At 50.5% G+C, this 20,490-nt stretch overlaps 6 protein-coding genes across 6 annotated transcripts; 2 read left to right on the forward strand and 4 right to left on the reverse strand.

Moving 5' to 3' along the window:
* Positions 1-5,585: 5,585 nt before the first annotated feature.
* On the reverse strand, positions 5,586-8,651 carry N7520_004978 (uncharacterized protein; the record flags this gene model as incomplete). Its single annotated transcript, XM_057138912.1, has 4 exons — positions 5,586-6,856; positions 6,908-7,000; positions 7,049-8,050; positions 8,102-8,651. The coding sequence occupies 4 exons, from the start codon at positions 8,649-8,651 to the stop codon at positions 5,586-5,588; spliced, it is 2,916 nt and encodes a 971-aa protein (XP_056997119.1).
* A 218-nt stretch (positions 8,652-8,869) lies between these two features.
* On the forward strand, positions 8,870-9,896 carry N7520_004979 (Efg1 domain-containing protein; the record flags this gene model as incomplete). The annotated part of the gene is made up of 2 exons (XM_057138913.1): positions 8,870-9,242; positions 9,304-9,896. Coding segments are annotated over 2 exons (966 nt in total), but the record flags the coding sequence as incomplete, so codon positions are not given.
* A 1,649-nt stretch (positions 9,897-11,545) lies between these two features.
* N7520_004980 (uncharacterized protein) lies at positions 11,546-11,773 on the reverse strand (the record flags this gene model as incomplete). Its single annotated transcript, XM_057138914.1, has 1 exon — positions 11,546-11,773. One exon carries the CDS (start codon positions 11,771-11,773, stop codon positions 11,546-11,548), a length of 228 nt encoding a protein of 75 aa, XP_056997121.1.
* A 622-nt stretch (positions 11,774-12,395) lies between these two features.
* N7520_004981 (uncharacterized protein) lies at positions 12,396-14,204 on the forward strand (the record flags this gene model as incomplete). Its single annotated transcript, XM_057138915.1, has 5 exons — positions 12,396-12,635; positions 12,697-12,740; positions 12,812-13,262; positions 13,321-13,997; positions 14,054-14,204. 5 exons carry the CDS (start codon positions 12,396-12,398, stop codon positions 14,202-14,204), a joined length of 1,563 nt encoding a protein of 520 aa, XP_056997122.1.
* Positions 14,205-14,774: 570 nt separating this feature from the next.
* Positions 14,775-16,277, reverse strand: N7520_004982 (uncharacterized protein; the record flags this gene model as incomplete). The annotated part of the gene is made up of 1 exon (XM_057138916.1): positions 14,775-16,277. One exon carries the CDS (start codon positions 16,275-16,277, stop codon positions 14,775-14,777), a length of 1,503 nt encoding a protein of 500 aa, XP_056997123.1.
* Positions 16,278-18,095: 1,818 nt separating this feature from the next.
* On the reverse strand, positions 18,096-20,282 carry N7520_004983 (F-box domain protein; the record flags this gene model as incomplete). Its single annotated transcript, XM_057138917.1, has 1 exon — positions 18,096-20,282. One exon carries the CDS (start codon positions 20,280-20,282, stop codon positions 18,096-18,098), a length of 2,187 nt encoding a protein of 728 aa, XP_056997124.1.
* Positions 20,283-20,490: the final 208 nt, after the last annotated feature.

A 20,490-nucleotide genomic window follows, 5' to 3' on the forward strand; every position in this document is an offset into this window, starting at 1 on the left:
TACCCGTTTGTGAGACCGAGGAGCGCCTTTTTGTGCCACGTGGCGAAAATACCGACCTCCCGTATCGAGTGAGTACTGACGGGACGGGCCGCGATGCGAACCCCTGATTCGCCCGACCGCGATGAACGCGAGGATTCGCCACCGCGACTGTCGAGACCGAAGCGCACCACCAAACCACCGAAAAACTATGCTCGAGAGCAAGAGATCGACAACGAGCAGAGGAAGACGCGACCGCTACCAAAGAAGAGAATCGAACCCGAAAACCAGCCTGACGTGGCAACTTCGGACGACTCCGCAACCGAGAGCGACGACCTCGATGTCAGCAATCTGGTGCAAGAGATCGCCAAACTCAGGAGGGAGATCAGACTCCGCGATGAGATATATAAAGAAGAACTACTAAAAGCCCAAGCAGAGTTTGGTGCCGCTCTCGCCGAGGTCCGACACGAGCTACAGAACCTGACTGATAGACCCTTGACACCGCAATGCCACTCCGAGGCATGCTCTCAGAACAACCATGATGCGATTCTCCGCGAGATTCAATCCTTGCGCGAAGAAATCAGCGTCCCCGCTCCCACGAGTGCCCCATCCTATGCAGATGTCGCGCGCACTCCTCCAACCAGTTACCCAAGCAACATACGGACACTGTCAACGCTGGGCACGACACCGACCACCTTTACCGAAACTTTGTACTGTACGATAGACACCTCGAAGATGACCGAAATTGAAAATGAAAAGATATCCGCGGGGTCAATCAGGGCCGCAATCGAGAAAGAGATCCGAACGATGGATGATCACACCCACTGGCGCTGCCGCGCGGTCACCGTGAGTCCAAGAGACCCCAATCGGATCAGGATTGCGTGTCGTGATGAAGCCGAGCACCAGCTGGTCAAGAAAGTGGCGGAAGACAAGATCGGAACAGGATCCCGGGTGCTCCGGGACGAGCTCTACCCGATCAAGGTCGACGGCGTCAAGAGGGCTGCGGTGCTGGATGACAACCATGCCATTCTGGCTGGAGCAACCGTAGCACTGAGTGAAGAAAACGAAAGTACAGTCGCCAAGATGACGTGGCTTAGCAGCAAGGAAGCCGCGAAGCCATATGGCTCGATGGTCGTGTACCTCACTAAAGGCTCCGACGCGCGGAGGCTCCTGGCCGATGGATACTTCCACGTTGGAGGGGAATCCGGGACAACCAGCGTCTTCGAATATCGGCCACGACCGATGCAATGTTATAACTGCCAGGAGATTGGTCACAAGGCATTCCAATGCCGGAAGACCCAGAAGTGCGCAAAGTGCGCCTCGGAGGGTCATCACCACAGTCGCTGCGATCAAGAGGTTCCAAAGTGTGTTCCATGCGGTGGGCCACATGAGTCGTTTAGCAAGAATTGCCGGAAGCTCTACCCACCACGTCATGAATAAAACACTTCGAATAATCCAATTGAATGTGAGGAAGCAGGGTGCCGTGCATGAAAGCTTAATGAACGACGAACAAACCAAGGACGCAGTGGCGTTAGCGATTCAGGAACCCCAGGCGAGGAGGATTCAGGGACGACTCTTGACCACCCCAATGGGACATCACAAATGGACGAAGATGGTACCCTCCACCTGGAGGGAAGGCAGATGGGCGATCCGGAGCATGCTTTGGGTCAACAAAGATGTAGAAGCGGAGCAAGTGGCCATTGAGTCCCCGGATCTGACAGCAGCGGTCATCCGACTACCCGAACGGCTGATCTTTATAGCATCGGTCTACGTCGAAGGGGGAGATTCCTCGGCTCTGGATGACGCGTGTGGTCACCTGAGAAGGGCAATTGCGATGGTGCGGCGAGACACGGGCGCGGTGGTGAACATCATGATTATGGGAGATTTCAACCGCCATGATCAACTCTGGGGCGGAGACAAGGTGTCCTTGGGAAGACAAGGCGAAGCGGATCCAATCATTGACCTCATGAGTGAATTTGCTCTAAGTAGCTTGCTCAAACGAGGCACGAAAACATGGCATGGCGAAGGACAGTACGGGGACTGCGAGTCCACAATTGACCTCGTCCTTGCCTCCGACAATTTGGCAGACCTGATGACCAAATGCGTAATACACGGGACTGAGCACGGCTCGGATCACCGGACGATTGAGACGGTGTTCGATGAACCGTGGTCAGCCCCGAAACATCAGGAACGACTTCTTCTGAAGAACGCGCCATGGAAAGAGATTAATGCTAGAATCGCGAGCACCCTGGCCACCACTCCGTCGGAAGGCACAGTGCAGCAGAAAACCGACCGACTGATGTCCGCAGTCTCGGATGCAGTGCATACTTTAACTCCAAGAGCGAAACCATCGCCACACGCGAAGCGGTGGTGGACAACCGACCTGACACAACTCCGCTACATATACACACACTGGCGCAATCGCGCTCGCTCGGAGCGACGGGCGGGGCGAAAAATACCTCAGCTCGAAAAGATGGCCCAGGATGCGGCAAAACAATACCATGACGCCATCCGCAAGCAAAAGAAGAAGCACTGGAATGAGTTTCTCGCAGACAACGACAATATCTGGAAAGCCGCTAAGTACCTGGAATCGGGAGAAGACGCGGCATTCGGGAAGCTACCACAACTCGTCAGAGCAGATGGGACTACCACCGCTGACCATAAGGAGCAAGCAGAAGAGCTGTTGTCTAAATTCTTTCCCCCTCTACCGGACGTGATTGAAGACGAAGGGACGAGACCACAGAGAGAGCCGGTGAGGATGCCTACGGTTGGCATAGAAGAGATCGAAAGACAGCTTTTTGCGGCTAAATCATGGAAGGCACCGGGTGAAGACGGTCTACCGGCGATAGTCTGGAAGATGACATGGCCGACTGTCAAGCACAGGGTTCTCGATTTATTCCAGGCGTCACTGAGAGAAGGCGCGTTACCGACACAATGGAGACACGCGAAGATCATACCGCTCAAGAAGCCGAATAAAGAAAATTACACCATTGCAAAGGCGTGGAGGCCGATCTCACTCCTAGCGACACTAGGAAAGATACTCGAATCAGTGGTTGCTGAAAGAATCTCACACGCAGTGGAAACGCACGGATTGCTCCCGACCAGCCACTTCGGCGCCCGAAAGCAGCGATCCGCAGAGCAAGCACTGGTGCTCCTGCAGGAGCAGATCTACGCAGCCTGGCGCGGCCGTCGAGTATTGAGCCTGATCAGTTTCGATGTGAAAGGTGCCTACAACGGAGTGTGCAAAGAACGACTGCTCCAGAGGATGAAAGCGCGAGGCATACCAGATGACTTGCTCCGGTGGGTCGAGGCATTCTGCTCAGAGCGAACGGCCACCATCCAGATCAACGGGCAGCTTTCTGAGGCCCGAAGATTGCCCCAAGCTGGCCTGCCTCAGGGCTCACCCCTATCTCCGATCCTATTCCTTTTCTTCAACGCAGACCTCGTGCAAAGACAGATCGACAGCCAAGGAGGAGCGGTCGCTTTTGTGGATGATTTTACCGCATGGGTGACCGGGCCAACCGCGCAGAGTAACCGGCAAGGAATCGAGGCAATTATCAATGAGGCGCTCGATTGGGAAAGGAGAAGTGGAGCAACTTTTGAAGCGGAAAAGACAGCTATCATACACTTTGCTCCCAAGATGCGTAAATCGGACCATGAGTCGTTTATCATCAAGGGACAGACGGTGGTACCCAAAGAGCACGTCAAGATCCTGGGTGTCTTGATGGACACGAGACTGAAATACAAGGAACATATGGCGAGGGCCGCGTCCAAGGGCCTGGAGGCAGCGATGGAGCTTCGGCGACTTCGCGGCCTTTCCCCAGCAACGGCGCGGCAGTTATTTACATCGACGGTGGCGCCAGTTGTGGACTACGCCTCCAATGTCTGGATGCACGCGTGTAAGGACAAGGCCATGGGGCCGATCAATCGAGTCCAAAGAGTTGGAGCACAAGCCATTGTGGGGACATTCCTCACGGTCGCGACCAGCGTAGCGGAGGCGGAGGCCCACATTGCCACCGCGCGGAACCGATTCTGGAGACGGGCCGTGAAAATGTGGACGGACATGCATACCCTTCCTGAAACAAACCCGCTCCGCAGAGGTACAGACCGGATCAGAAAGTTCAGACGATATCATCGCTCGCCGCTGTACCAAGTGGCAGATGCGCTTAGGCACATCGACATGGAGACACTGGAAACAATTGACCCGTTCACGTTGGCCCCATGGGACGAACGCGTACAGACCAATATTGACGGACAACATGAACCCCAGACTGAAGCGGGCGGGTTGATGCAGATCGCGGTCAGCAGCTCGGCACGGAACGAGCTGGTGGGATTTGGAGTCGCAATCGAGAAACAGCCACCTCGAAATCGAAAATTGAAGCTCAAAACGTTTTCTATCACATTGGGCGCGAGGGCAGAGCAGAACCCGTTCTCTGCGGAGCTGGCAGCCATGGCACACGTGTTGAAAATGATAGTGGGAATCAAGGACTACAGGACTACGTTGCTCACAAGCAACAAGGCGGCGGTGCTCACGCTAAGAAACCCCCGACGACAGTCTGGCCAGGAGTTTGTTTGTCAGATGTACAAGTTGATGAGAAGGTTGCGGAGGGATGGAAACCGCATCGAGTTCCACTGGATCCCTACTACCGACGACAACAAGCTGTTAGGTCTGGCTAAAGAACAGGCCAGAACTGCAACTCAAGAAGATGCTCTCCCACAAGAACACGTCTCGAGGATGAAGTCGACAACATTGAACATCGCACGGTCCCAAGCAGTCCCCAGCAGTGAGCTACCAGAGAACATAGGAAGACACGCAAAACGAGTAGATGCCGCACTGCCAGGCAAACACACCCGGCAGTTGTATGATCGCCTCACGTGGAAAGAAGCGAGCGTACTGGCCCAGCTCCGAACCGGCATGGCTAGGCTCAATGGGTATCTCAATCAAATTAATGTAGCAGAGACGGATCAATGCGATTGCGGACAAGCAAGAGAGACCGTGGAGCACTTCCTCTTCCGATGTCGGAAGTGGATGGCGCACCGGACGGAAATGTTACAATGCACGCAGACTCACCGAGGAAACATATCTTTCTTCCTGGGCGGAAAACAGCCTTCTGATGATCAGAAGTGGACGCCAAACCTAGAGGCAGTACAGGCCTCCATACGTTTCGCCATTGCGACGGGCCGACTCGAGGCCACTTGAACATATCGACTAACATAACCCCCACCCCTTCTTCCGACCCTACTTACCCACCACCTCGTGCTACACATGGTAGACGCGCTTCAACTGCCGAAGATAGGATGTTGAACACTTGGAGAAGCACCTTCAAGCCAGCCTACTAACCCACTTACTAACCCACGAGAAACTCGCTGCGATACTGCGTTCTGGAAATGTTATATGTTATAAGGTTTTATGTATGGGCTTTCAGGAGACACAGCATACACAGATGGACATGTACAGTAGATCAGTGATAGTTGCCCTTTCGGCTCAGCCGCCGGGCGTTAATGAATTGTTTGTTTGTTTGTATCTCGACTGACTATATAACTCCACAATATTAACTGAGTCGATGGGTATATCCTTCAAACAAAACAAAACAGCTCCCCGATAATCTTTATCGATCGCAGATACAGCTGCATTCCGCTACTGGACACACCTTATGTCGCATAAACCAGCCACGGGCATGATGTGCATGAAAGCCGTGGTTACAATGAATACAAAACACCACAAATCGCCGCATGACCTCGGCCTCGGTGGCCTTATGCGTGGATTCGGCATCGGCAGCGATGCCTGAGCGAGACAGTGGGTCTGGCGATCCTAGCCACAGTGTACATACACCACAGCGAGGCATATGGCGACCACAGCGGGGACAGACTGTTCCAGACAGAGCTGCAGAGCCAAGGGGGTTGCCCACAGTTGGATGAACGGTTTCCATCGCGGTAGATGGAGAGACTTGGGAAGAGGAATCGTGTTGTGTGAGGGGACGCGTACAGTAGTTGCAGGTCAGGCTTACTTGCTGAGGTGGTGCGGGGATGAGTTTGCGCCCGTCGACCGTGACGGCAAATTGTCGAGAGCCAACATCAAAGCGGGCTCTTTCGAGTTGCAGTTTCCAGGAATTCATCTGCCGGCGGTAGGTCTCGCGCCAGGCTTCAAATTGTGTGATGTATGTGTTATTGTTGATTATTCGGGGGATGGTGTGGCTCATGGCAAGCACCGGAGTCTGAATGTCATTGAACTTGTCAATATATGACTGAAACAGACCCATGGCCAGATGACCCAATCCCGTAAGCACCACACCCTCAACGTCACCTTGTTGGATTGCTTCTGTTGTGGCATCTTTCAGATATTCGCTCAACTCATCATCCGGAAGCCAGCGTAAGGCAACCTCAACGCGGTATTTCAAGGGGAGGGTAGTCTCCTTGATGACTGCTTGCCAGTCACCTTTGCTAACGAGAGCAAGAATGGCGCGTGCGTACGGATCAGTGAGCTCTTTAGAGATCTCGGCGCAAGTTTCTTCCCAGTCGGCACTGTTATCTCCCTTTGCAGAGCCAGCAATTGCCATTGCTAGCATTTTATGGGCCTGCTTGGGTTCATTGCCTCGAAGTGCTAGGTAGGCTAGTTTTGGTTCGGTTTGGAAGACAGCTAATGCAGCGGCTTTGGTATGTTGACCCTCAGTAGAGAGGGTCTTCACCAAATCTTCCAGTTCTCGGTGCGATTGAGCTGCCCCACAGAGGCGAAGGCAAAGTCGGCGATGCTCGGGATATGCCGTCTCACAGCCCTTCGTCTCTGGTAAATTTAATTGCTCGACAAGCTGAACGATTGCCTCGGTTGCAAGGTTAGCATCCTCTCCCTTGGAGCCGACGCGTCGTCTTTCAAAGCCATGGCCTATATAATTTATTAGCGAAGATTAACCAAGTGAGAGGGAGAAAGGCGAACCGAGATCATTATGCCACACACTGCTCACACCAAGATAATTCAAGTCCAAGCCATTCGTCACCATGGCCATTCCTGACGAGTCAGACCGAGCTCCTAACACGCACATTAGAGTCATTCTCTTTCAAACCTCGAATAACTTACGTTCAATCCAGCCCCAAAGATCTTGGAGAGCAGCATCATCTGCGACAATTTGTCGATTTCGCGCTTCATCAAAAAGATAACCCTCTTTACACCGGAACCGGCCCAGTGTAGAGAGTGTCAAAGCCTCTTTTGCAGTGAGCAGAGTCCCAAATGTGCCTAGGGATAATGCACGCTCCCGACCTTCCCGGCTTGGTACAGGATCAGAGGTGATCGCCTCGGAAACGAACGGCTTTGATTCGTCAATTCTTGACTCTCTTGAGCTCGATTGAACGCGTGACCTGATGTTTCCAACAAGCTCAGAAATAGGAGAAATCTGCTCAGACATAGGGCGAATGGATCTCAGGTCTGATTCAATGGATGAAATACCACAGGCCAGTGTTCCTTGTGACGATAGAGCCACCGGAGGACATGGCGGTCGACCAGTAATGATCTGCGGTATTCCATGACCATCGATTGCAATAGCACTGGGTTGTGACGAGAGACTGAGATTCAAAAAGTCGAATGCTACCACCCGGTCCTTTTCTCCATACCCACGAATAGGGTGGTCGAATGGTGTGGCGACATCTCGTATATGTTTCGTATGGACCGGCTCTGGGTAGTCTCTGAATGAACCCTGGCCGAGTGTTTCGTCGATTGAGGAGCGATACTCTTCTGATAAATGATCTTTCGCAATTTCAAAGATTTTCAGATGGCCAGTGCTGGACAATGCGCCCAAGGATCCACGGTTAGTCTTGGAGAACCGTAGACTCCAGATCGAGCTTTTGGGGTCAAACACATGCTTGAGTTGCAGGACAGAAGCGGAAGTTTGACCAGCCTCGGGATTTGTCGCAGAGGAGCCTAAAGAGGGTGACGTTAATCGATTTCCGACACGCCGATCCCATACGCAGACGGTGCTCTCGTTGGATGTCGCGCAAGAAGCAATGTAGTTCTCGTCAAGCCAGTCTATGGCCAAATTATGGACGCATCGAGTTGGAAACTGTAATGATGGATTTCCAGGGCCCTCTGAAAATTAATTAGCAAGGATTCACTAGTGCGACGCGCAGGCAAGCGAACCTCGCAGATCATAGATCCGAACAAATTGGCCTTTCACTCCTGTAACTAGGGTATCTGGTTGGTCTCGAAAGAATTTTATACTGGTTATAGGCTCGGAGCTAGCCAGCTTTCTCAGAGGCTCGTGGAAACCTTTGGTAGTGCCGGCAGGACTAAGTCGTTGGTTGACATCCCAAATATTCAAGCAGAAGTCATTGCGCACGCGATCCAGACCCGAGGCCACAAGACCATGTGCACTGAATGCTACTGCGTTACAATATCGCTGATTTCGGACAGGAAAGGAAAGTGATTCCTTCTGATCGGTGTCAAGTCGTAGAATTGTAGCTTCACCGGATGATTGGCCCACCGCAATAAGGTTCTCGTTGGACGTAGACCAGTCAAATGCACGGAATAGAGGGACATCCCTGAGATGAGAGAGCACTTCATGTTGTATATTTCTGCCATCAAACCCCGTGATCCTGCACAGGCGAAACGCTTTGCCTGTGACGTCGACAGAGAGAAAGCGTTGTTCCGCTGCGGTCGAGCTCGGTGACCAGCGAATTGCGGACTCCATGCTGTATGTGCGCCACCTTGAGAAATCACGAGCTTATTAATTGGAGGCCGCGGCCTCGCGTCGAGAGGAAATGCGGAAGAACGAGGGGAGGTTGCTAATCGTCATGTCCGATCGGGCGGGCGCTCATTGGCTGCGGCGATCTGGGGTGCACGGGCCGAGGGTTGCGCCGAATCGAGCTTTGTAACTTTTTTTTTCTTCAACAACGGTTGCCACAAGAACCAACAATGTCTGACTCTCGACGATCCCGCGGGGATTCTTCCAAGCGTAAGAGCCATCATGTCTCAGAAGACACGGCACCTCGCAAAAAGCAACATCGCCACGACAGTAACGAAGACATGCAACTTGACGGCTCCGAGGCTCAGAACCCCAAAGGCAAATTTACCCCACGAGACAAAGATTTCACCTCCGTCAACGACCTAAAGCGTCGCATTCGTGATGTTAAGCGCCTCCTTAATAAGGGCACTCTACCCGCAGATGCTCGCGTGGTGCAGGAGCGAGCCCTGGCAGGATATGAGCAGGATCTGGCGGACGAAATAACGCGGCGCGATCGATCACAATTGATCAAGAAATACCACTTTGTTCGATTCCTGGGTACGCAAGTCATGATAATCACTGTCTGGTTGTTCGATTGCTAACGATTATCTTTTCACAGATCGCAAGACTGCAACCAAGAACCTGAACAAACTCCTCCGTCGCGAAAAAGAAGAAACCGACGCAAAGCAGAAGGCCCGTCTTGAGAAAAAGATCCACGAGGCCCGCGTCAGCCTCAACTACACAATCTACTACCCCCTCACCGAGAAATACCTGTCGCTCTACCCCAAATCGGAAGAGAAATCCTCTAAAGAAGCTGGTGCAGAGTCAGGCGCAGAGTCAGAATCCAAGGATAAGAAACAAGAGAAAGGCGCTAAACCTCCGCTCTGGGCAGTGGTGGAGAAGTGTATGGCAGATAATACCATGGATCTGCTCCGTGAGGGCAAGTTGAACATTGCATTCGATGGCCAGCCAATCGCCATCCCAGAAAAGCCAGCGCAAGATGCCAAAGGAAAGAAAAGCAAAAAGAAGGAGTCCGATGAAGCTCAATATGGCTCGAGAAGGGAAAGACGTGCTGCGGCGAACGCTGTGCCCAACGGTAGACGGGACCACAAGGACTACTACGGCCGCGAGAGAGATCGCCTGCAAGATGTGGCACCTGTCCAACACACAAACATTGCGGACGATAGTGATGGCGGATTTTTTGACGAGTAATCAGCATAACATGTATGGGGCCCGGTGCCTGGTTTTTCTCTACCTGATATCCACAATAGCATTGCATAAAATGAGATTCACCTGCAACGTATTATATTCGAACTTGAACAAGTACATCTCAGCTAGCTACATAGGCCATTGTAGGATGACTAGCGAAATCGAGGTATTCAAAGAGTGAGACCGCCGGCCCATGGCCCACCAACGGCCCGCTTCCCCTACCAAAGTTTCCCCATAAACAATTCCAACCATGACCCCACAATCATACTGGTCACCAAGCCCAGCTGGATCTCAATCAGCATTTGCTCAGTGGAAGATCCAAAACCACGGTACGATTTTGTACGTATTTTTACCAAGCTGCGAGGTGAGACCGTAAAGTAGGGTGGCATAGAAATCACCCTTATCCGGCACAACCCCGAATTCCCTTTCGAATGTAACAACTTCGTTTATTGCGTCTCCTTGCCTTCACCCATTGTCTTAGACTAATTGTTTGAAAAGAATGGATCTCTTCAAACGAGCTGCGTCGCTCTTTCACCGACGCCACAGAGTTTATCCTACGTTTGACGAACCCTGCCTGACGCGGAGGAAATGAACCAGCAAATCCGTGTTGAGGATGAAGTTTCAATTATTCAACTTGCCTCCGCTGCATTTTAAAGTTTGGAGCCCCATTTTGTGCCTGTTGTGTATGGTTGGGGTAGTGCAGCTGCGCAATCCTCCCCGGGATATACCCTCCAGGGGCGGATGCCAGGAACTCTCTGGAATCTCTGTTCGGCAGTATGAATCCCCCCGAGAAGAAACAAGTTCTTGGACAGATTGCCAGGCTGATAAAGAGCCTACGGGATCATCAAATCCCAGAATCTAACTTTCGGTGGAGTCACATTTGATGACGTCGGTAACATGGTCAGCACTGCTATGGCCAGTGTGAGTACTGGTCCCTGGCCGACTTACGAAGCGTCATTCAAAGGAAGACTCCAGGCAGCGCTTGAAAATGCCGACGCCAATCCTCACATTAGCTGTTGGCGTGAAATGGTATCAGGAAACCGCTCGATGCTCTGGTTGAGCGTGGTGTTCAGCGCATTTCAGCTCCCTCCATATCGCTCACAAGAGGGATATTACACATGCCGATTTTTGTGAGTGACTCATGGATCTTTACTCAGTTCTCTTATGGCCTAGCTAAACATTCTACTACCTTGAAGGCACGCGCAACATTCTAAAAGATACCGTCACAAAGCGCATCACGGCACTAATTGACTACGATTTCACATGCATTTTGCATCCTTCATATGAGTTTTTTTTGGCTCATTTGATAGCGTCGGAGGCCAGTTTCGAGGCTAATTAGCGGATGAATATCATGAGGAGTCGGTATTAGTGGACGCAAAGCTTTACGACTTTCTGTCTCCTTTTTGCGTCCACGATGAGCGATGGAATAGACTGGGATGTCGCGAAGGTATACGAAGCGGAGTTGGAGAAGCTGTATATCAAACGCCCAAGAACCACTTTGGGAACTGACAAGGTGGCAGATGTTGATACTGTCCTTTGAGCAATGCTGTCTTGGCGCCTCGGTAATTCGGACATCTTGAAGAGGCAGCCGGAGGTAGCCTTTCGTCCTTCAGAGAAAATTTGAGAAGAAATTAGTCGAGATACCTATCCGTCTAGGGATTAAGAGTGGACTCAGAAATTTCTGCCCCAGCAAGCAAACCAAATATCTGATCAATATCATGTTCTGGAGTTGTCTGTGAATCCTTGCGAGTCGAGTCCCATCGGTAAAAATTACCAATTTCAGGGCCTTCCATTACTGTATGGCGGTCATGTTGTGGAGTTGTCTGCGAATTGCGAGTCGAGTCCCATCGGTAAATATCACCAACTTCAGGGCCATCCATTATGGCGGCTAAATCGTATCCGTCGGCTTGTCAAAAGTGTTATAATAGAGAAATGCCGGCCTCGGCTTCTAATTCTTAGTGCCTTTGCCGATCTACACCGGGACCTTTCCATACCATGTTCGCCGTATTTCCGCTTGCCGATCCGGTGTATCCCCGGACCCCGGAGATTAGTCAACGGACCTCATATCACACATTTCCGAAAATATTCTCATGAAAACGGGCTTACTCCGTTCGGTATCTACTCCCACCTTTCCACATAGATCACATAGATTAGCCCATGTACAATTCACGTCATGGAGGCCTGAGGGTGGCAATGATCGTTAACCGAGGGACATTGTCATTGCTCCCGACCCACTTCAAAAGGCTTCATCTGACTGGACCTTGAACCTATTGAACTCCTCTGTCCCCACTAAATGGGTCTCATCCAGTCTGGATAGGTTAAACAGTCTAGTTCATTGGTTGGTATTTGCATCATCCCCAATGGTGTATCCATCTGCCTTTCGTTTTCCCAGTTAAGGCGGGGTTACCCCAGGGGGTTGGAACTGGGGATTTTCTTTCCATTCCCTAGGGCCTAGGATCATTCCAACCTCCAGACGGAAGTGTCTATACAATAACATTCGTCATGGCTTCATCCAACACTATATCACTTTCAGCTGGTGATTTTGAAAATGCCCACTCAAAATATGACTGTGATTTTGTGGAAAGCGCCCCGATCTCTGCCCAAGGGCTCGATTTTTCCACGGCAGCATCGCGACTGTCCAAATCACACCGTGATTATTTGATGGAGCGTCATGGCACGTTGGAGCTTGATCCCCTTCCTACAATGGACCCTGCGGACCCTTATAACTGGCCCGAGTGGAAGGTTAGTACAAGCCAAACGAAAGATATCTGCAAGAAAAAAAACTGATCCTTACAAATTGCAGAAAATGGCCAATCTCTTGCTTGTGGCTTTCCATGCCTGTATGGGGTAAGCTCACACCCTCACTTCTAAATTTTACAAACTTTGATCGATCCACTAACCACTACGGTTTTGACCAGAACCTTCGCTGCCGCTGGAATTATCCCAGCTTATTCCGATATCATGGAGCTCTATGGTGTCTCCAATCAGCAAGCGAGTTACCTGACATCACTCCAAATCGCGGTATTAGGTGGTGCGCCACTCTTTTGGAAACCCTTGTCCCACCGCTTTGGTCGTCGTCCTATATTTCTTCTATCCCTCATCCTCAGTCTGGTTTGCAATATAGGATGTGCGAAAAGCACTACCTATAGTGCGACCGCGGCCTGTCGAGCGCTTTCCGCATTTTTCATCGCCCCTGCTTCTGCCATCGGTAGTGCCGTGGTGATGGAGACAACTTTCAAAGTGGACCGTGCTCGGTATATGGGAGTGTGGACACTCATGATTACATTGGGTGTTCCTCTTGGACCATTTATCTTTGGTTTTGTGGCCTACCGAGCAGGTTATAACTGGATATACTGGGTTCTCGCAATTGTCAGTTCCACCCGGGATGCTATATATGGAAGTGTGTGCTAATATTGTCCTCGACTAGATCAATGGTGTACAATTTATTTTGTATCTCTTCCTCGGACCGGAAACTCGCTTCATCGACGGCGAGGATAGCGCAAATGGATCTGTCTTTAAGAGAGAATATATCTATATCCGGCGCATTGACCCTACCCCTTTCACCTGGTATGAGTTCGTCAAGCCTCTAACCATGGTCACTCGCCCTTTCATCGTCATCCCCACGTGCGCATACGCCATGGTCTTCCTTTTCGCCAACATCATGACAACCGTCGAGATTCCCGCTCTCCTTCAAACAAAATTCGACCTCAACTCGGAACAAGTAGGACTCCAGTTCTTGGGCCTGATCATTGGATCCGTGATTGGTGAGCAAGTCGGCGGCGGTCTATCAGACTACTGGATGAGAATGCGCACGAGACGAACACTCAGCAAACCAGAGCCTGAGTTCCGTCTATGGCTCAGCTACTTTGGTTACACACTTGCCTGCATTGGCATGATCGTTTTCTTGGTCTGCACGCAGGAAGCTACCGCTGACCACTGGGTTGTGAACCCTATCATTGGCACCGGGATCGCTGCTGCGGGTTCTCAGATTGTCACCACTGTTATGGTCACGTATGCGGTTGACTGTTGTCCGCAGGATGCAGCTAGCATTGGAGTTTTCATTACTTTCGTTCGACAGATCTGGGGCTTCCTTGGTCCGTTTTGGTATGTTCATCTTGGGAGATTTGGAGATAGATTGCGGTTGCTAATTATCAAATTAGGTTTACGCCAATGTTCGACAATGTTGGAGTGGCTGCCAGTTCGGGTATCGTTTGTGGGATGATCGTTGCTGTCAGCATCCTCCCGACTATGTTCTTACAAATGCGCGGTCGTATCTGGCGACGAAAGGAGGAGGAGATGGTTTCTGAATAAGCTTCCTTCTCCGAAACTTTCTGATATGACTGAATTGACGATATGTCTGCTTCATGAATTTAGAATTAGAAGGTCGGTTGATCATAGAATTAGAGACTTAGAACTATAGAACTTATTACATTTAGATCTGAGAGCAACATTTGAATGAAGGGCACTCAACTCTATCAACTTGTACAATCTCTCGATCCTGTCCATGATTGAATGTTATGATTGGTGACTATGTACTGCAATTTTTTCAGTTTTATATCTACGTTCTGGAAGGTCCGATGGAGCATAGCACACTTGAAATGAATGCAAAGGAGAGATACAATGGACTATCCATAATAGAATATGTTTTCGTGTAAAGACAGGGGAAATTAACAGCCATAAAGATCAAGTGCACTCTGTAAATTGAAATGGCAGATCCAAAAAAAGGCAAAGTGTCACTTAAATCATAAAATACCTAAAAGCAATCAATTTCCAAAGCTGGGATGAGCATGCGCATCTTGGTCGGAATTCACAGCTTCCCTGTTGATAAGATGTACGCTGTGAAATGAAATGGCACCAAAAGAATCAAATTTCTCGAATCACTTAGTTTCCGCTGGGGTGGGCTTGCGCGTCTTGGTTGGAATCCAAGGCTTCCTTGTCGTTCAAATCCCTGAACAACGCGAGACGCTCGGCATTTTGGACATCTTTGTCTCCATCACTGTCTTTTTCCTGGCCCTTGTCTTCTATATTAACAAATGTTTCGTTGACGTTCACGTCCTTGGGATCAGCATCGATGCTTTCAGCGCGGGATGCTTCCTCAGGCTTAGCAGGTGTTTCGTTGATGTTCATGTCCTCGGGATCAGTGGTGTCGATGCTTTTGGCGCAGAATACTTCCTCGGACATGGCGATTTCAGGAGCTTCGATGACCCGAGCAGTCTCAGGTTGAGCGACGTGAAAGGTTTCAGCGTTGGAGGTTTGCTTGGGCTCGGCGACATGAAGATTTTCGATGGGAGCAATTTCCTCCTTGACCGGCTCGGTGATCTCAGTCTCCCCTTCGACATCGCAATTCATGGTCCAATCTTCAGGAGCCACGATCTGGCTATCTGCCGTCTCATCCATGACATCGGTTTCATCGGTTCCATCGGTCGAGTTTCCATCCACTTCCTCTTCCTCTTCGTCGTGATCATCATGTACACCACCATAGACACGGGGAGACTTCTCATTGGCAAAATTCACCCTCGAAGCAGCATCGTAATCGAAATTATGTCCTACGAACTTTGCAAACCAATCCTTCGTCATGGTAACAGGCGCACCTCCAACCGGGCCTGTGGGTCCAACATGGATTGAGTAGCCCTGAACATTGTAAATAGCCGTGATCATGACACCCTCGTGAATATCCTTCGGCACAATTGACCCTTCATCGTGAGCCCGAGAAACGACATCGCGCGCCTTGGGATGTTTCTCGAGATTTCTCACGCACTCCTTGGCACTCGCAATCATATGAGTGTGCAATTGGCGATCAACTGACCGATGAAGTGCAACCGCAGATCCAGGAGCAACAACGGGTCCGATGGTCCAAATGGGGTATTTCCTCATCACGGCCTGACACTTCTCATGCAGAATCCATCCAATCCAGTGTGCGTTTGCCCTTCCGCAAAGGATATAGTATCCTTTATAGACGGGGAAGAAAGGCAAGCCATGGGCCCAGTCGAGAGGGCCGACACCTGAAGGAACGCGGTCAGGATCGATATCACCGCCTGGAAGGAAGTCGTAGGGATAGTTCCGGCCACGTTCAGTTGATGAGAGGAATTTGGTGGCCAAATACACGAGTTCATCGCTAAGGCGGACGAACGGGGGTGGGAAATCTGGTTTTCTGTTCACTATGGTGACTTCGGTTGCTAGCGGGAGGAGGGCTTTGTCCTCGTTCAGGTCAGGCTTCTCGGGAGCATTGTCGCCTCCCATCCAGTGGGTATTGGGAGTGTTCAGTTCGTGGTTCTTCAGGAGTTTGATACATCCTTTGCGCAGTTTCGCCAGTTCACCTGCGTATTCATGCATGTAATCCTTGGGACAGGCCATTGGCCCTTCCTTGGTTGGACGGTTGACCATTTTGATGAGCTGGTCACAGAGTTTGGAGAGTTGCGTTTAGTTAAGAAGATCTTGGTGTGAAGCTAAACGTCAGAATTTGAGGATTCAAGTAATCTCGATTGTTAATTTTTTCTGAAATGTCCGACTTTCGTAAGAGGTCAAGAAGAAAGTCAAAAATTTCAAGTGGTCGAAAACGGATACTCAGATATCTGAAGATCTGTTAGATAGGTATTCAATAATGGGAGTGTAAGACTAACAAGAAATGAGAGAGCTCGGAAAGGGTTCTCCAAAAGATGGAGAGATGATTTAAGATGATGAGGGTGAGAAGATAAGGTGAGGAGATGAGGAAAGTAAAGTTTTGAAGATGTCGAATTATCAAGTTCTCAGGATTGATGGTGAATCTCAGTTACAAGCATGCAAGAAAAGAGATTGAGAGATCATTGAAGGCGATTTCGAGGTGATGGGAAAGGAAGATGAGGGAGGGTAAGAAAGGAAGTAGAGAAATACTTTAAGGAGACGAATCCGGGGGTCAAAGACCTGAGCACATTTACAGTGAATCCCATGTGTGGATCTGGGTGTTTAAGCTTAAATGACTCCCTCCCCCTTCCTCCGCCCAGATTCTACTTGCGCAATCGACTCCTAGACAGTTTATACTTACAGTACCTTCAAAATTTATAGTACACCGTAGCTAAATGGGCACGCACCCGATTAAGTACACTCCGTTCAAATACTAGACTCACCTAGAACTCAAGAAGAAGAAGACTGGGTAGATACACTCGACGCTACTTGGTATCCAAAGAGGTGATGTTGATGTTGATCTGAGGATTTGGGAAAAGATCAAAGATGTTGTTCAATTGAAATGTCCAGAGTTCTCCTTCAATTTCGTTGAATGAGGATTTGCCTGATTGTACTGTAGGTTCCTGGGTAGGAATGCAACAGCAAGATACAGGAGATAACAGAATTATTTTAATCGGTTACAAGGTTGACTTGACTCAAACGAGTTCTGTCCCTGTTCTAGTGGTACGGTGTACGATAGCATTTGGGGTATATATTTGACAATGCTTTATTGGAATCTTGGAACTGAGCTAGTACTTGCACAATCTTAGAAGAACCAGAGCAAATTTAATGAGGGAATGAAAAGGAAAAAAAGCAAACTCCAGTATCCATCCCTCTACATATGCTAAATTGATAGAAACTAGGCCGAAAAAACCAAGTAATGAAACGGAGATTGAAAAGCTGATCAGGAGCCAATATGAAATGCAGGTTGGTCTGGTCTTATTCCTGACGCCGTAAATGGTGACCGAAATAATATCCAAGGGCTGAAAGGTGAATCAAAGTCAGAAAGAATGCCGATTACGCGGCAGATGAAAGGGAAAGGGGAAGGGGAAGGGGAAGAGGAAGAAAGGAAGAAAGGAAGAAAGGCAGAAAGGCAGAAAGAAGAAAGAAGAAAGAAGAAAGAAGAAAGAAGAAAGAAGAAAGAAGAAAGAAGAAAGAAGAAAGGAAGAAAGGAAGAAAGAAGAAAGAAATCATGGACAGGCGGACCATCGAGGTTCCGAGGCCCATTTGTAGCTCAATCTAGTTGAAGAGAGGAGAGGGGAAATTCGTAACTCATAAGTTGACACGTTCGAAGGATGTTTCGTTGCAATGTCAGCGATCCGGCGCTGAATTAGAGTAGAATGCGCTCGTCGCTTGCGACATGCATACTGGGACTCTGCAAGGGGGGCTCTCTCAAGGCGCATACAAGACTCGAGAGGAGGATCTCCGCCAATTCAGAATCCAGACTTCATTTGTACCCAAACAAGAGTAAAAAGTGCAGTCTGAACACCACGGCTAGCAACATCACATCAATGCACAACTACTACCGCTCTGAGCGCGTCGTCTTCGGCCCGAGCCACTGACACCACCAACACCGAAAGAATCGTCCTCATCCTCATCAGCATTGTAAAGTCGTTCCGCTTCGCGTGCTCGGCGTCTTCTACGCCGAGCCCCAGCACCAGCAGCACCAGCTTCTTCCGTCGCCATCATGTAGTCCGCCCATTTTCGATCCAATCGACTCGCAGCAGTGAGGTCACCACGAAGAACCCGCTTGGTGTGCTCATCAACGGTCATCTGCCATACATAGAAGCACTTGAGCTGGATAATCTCACTCGGATAAGTGGGCGGAGATGGAGACGGAAAAGGCGTGGAGGCTGGCGTGACAAAAGTTGTGGTCGTCGGGGACGAATCTGCGTCCGATGTTTGAGTCACGGTCACGACTGCCGATACGGGTTTGCGGGTGCGGGGGATGTATGCGTTGCTGGAGAGGACTTCTTTGACTCCTGCCCAGGTAATGTTGGCGCAGTCAAATACGACTAGGCGGAGTCCAACTTGGGGGCAATCTTCGCCGTAGCCTCGTCGGCGGACGCGGAAGCTGGCTTCCATAAGAGTTAGATCGGAGACTCGGGTGTTATCCATCTCCACGGAGCGTAGCTTTGGGCAGTTCTTCATCACCTGGAGCATTCCGGTGTCGCCGAGGCTTTCGCAGTAGCTGATATTCAGGTGCTCGAGGCGCTGAGCGCATGGTGACTTGGCGAGTTCGACGAGGGTGTTATTGGTCAGCTTATCCAGATCTTCCACTTCCAGGTGGGAGAGTCGTGGTGTGGTCCGAATAACATGAATGACCGATGCATCGCTCAACTCTGGGCATTGTGAAACCTGAAGACCTTCCAAATCTGGAACATTGAATGCGAGGCTCTTCAATCCATCGTCAGTCAAGCTCGTGCAGTGGTGTAAATCAAGGTGTCGGAATCGTCGAGGTGGCACAATGGGACGGTCGGTCAACACGTCTATATCTGGATCCACGCCATGTACCAAAATCCGAAGGGTCTCATCGGTCAGGTTGGTACGGCTGATGACAAGTCGTTCCAAAGTGTTACGCTTGAACAGTTCCTGGGCAAATTCTTCGTCGTCAAAGGCCTGTACTTCACTGGCGCGAAGATCCTTAAGTCGGCCACAAGTCTGAATTACTCTCCGAAGGCCCTTGGAGTCGACCTGCTGGCACCATGAGATATTCAAAACTTCAAGCAGTGGGCAAGACTGCGCAATGATTTTCATTGCGGAGTTCGTCACACTCTTCAGCCCCGACACATTGACGTATTCCAAGCGGGCGTTCCGCAGCAAGAAGTAGTGCATGGATGTCTTGTCGATCTTGCTCCCCTCTAGCGAAAAACTGACCACGTTCCGGCACAAGTCAGAGATCCGCTCTCCATCCGAGGACCACTTCTCACGCAGCTGGATGCAGCCTCTCAGGTTCAGGTCACGCACAAAGGGTCCACCACAGGTCATAAGTTTTACCAGAACATTACTAGGGATTTTCTGATAATAATCTGTCGTATCAACCTTGGACCACAACTGACCATCATAGCACATCTCATGCCAATTTTTGGAAACCGATGAGCAGCGCACGATCTCCTGTGGTGTCAGATATCGAAATATCTCCATCTTCAACTCCAGCGGCATGTCGCCCCAGAAATCCAGCACCCGCACCGGCTGCACTTTCAGCACCACCTCCTCATCTACACCCGTCTCCAAAATCGCACTGCGACGAGGCGAACCCCGCGAAGCAGGTCGTACATCGAACGGCAAAGGCACGGTACGCTGTGGGGACTCAGTACCCACAACCCGAATGCGAGCATTATCAGCACCCGAATACTCAGCCGGAGAACCCGAGCAGCCCGGTGTCGCGGGTCTGGGGTTCAAACCTCCGTAAAATTGAGAGGAGCTTCCATTCCCCAAACATGGCGAATATGAAGATGATAACGAGACACACGATAAGGACGCCTTGTGGTCCCGCCGATAACCGGTTGATGCCGATCGCCCGCGGCGGGGCAACGTCGGGCTGGATGACATGCGCTGGAGGCTCTGCAATAATTTCTGACGACCCTTAAGCTTCGGGGGTTGTTCGAGGGGAATTTGACCTGTTGAGGACATTGGACTCGCCGGCGAGATCTCGGGTGAGGGGATCGCCTCGTTGGTTGGGGAGGCCATGGTGAGAGTCGAATCGGGCACGGTGTAGCCACGTGCTGTGGTCTAGTATAAACGGGGAAGAGGAGAGAGGACCACCGATCAGGACCGGAGTGAACGAGACGACGCTCGATACTGTGTGATCACTTAGATAACCATAGCGATTCTGGTCGGGATCAATAATACTTTTGTTTCGAGAGGAGCTGAACGAGGCTGAGAGGACCAAAGGTGG

The sequence above is a fragment of the Penicillium odoratum genome (genome assembly GCF_028828045.1).
Source record: "Penicillium odoratum strain IBT 22623 chromosome Unknown utg000004l_segment0_segment0, whole genome shotgun sequence".
NCBI classification, from domain to species: Eukaryota; Fungi; Ascomycota; class Eurotiomycetes; order Eurotiales; family Aspergillaceae; genus Penicillium; species Penicillium odoratum.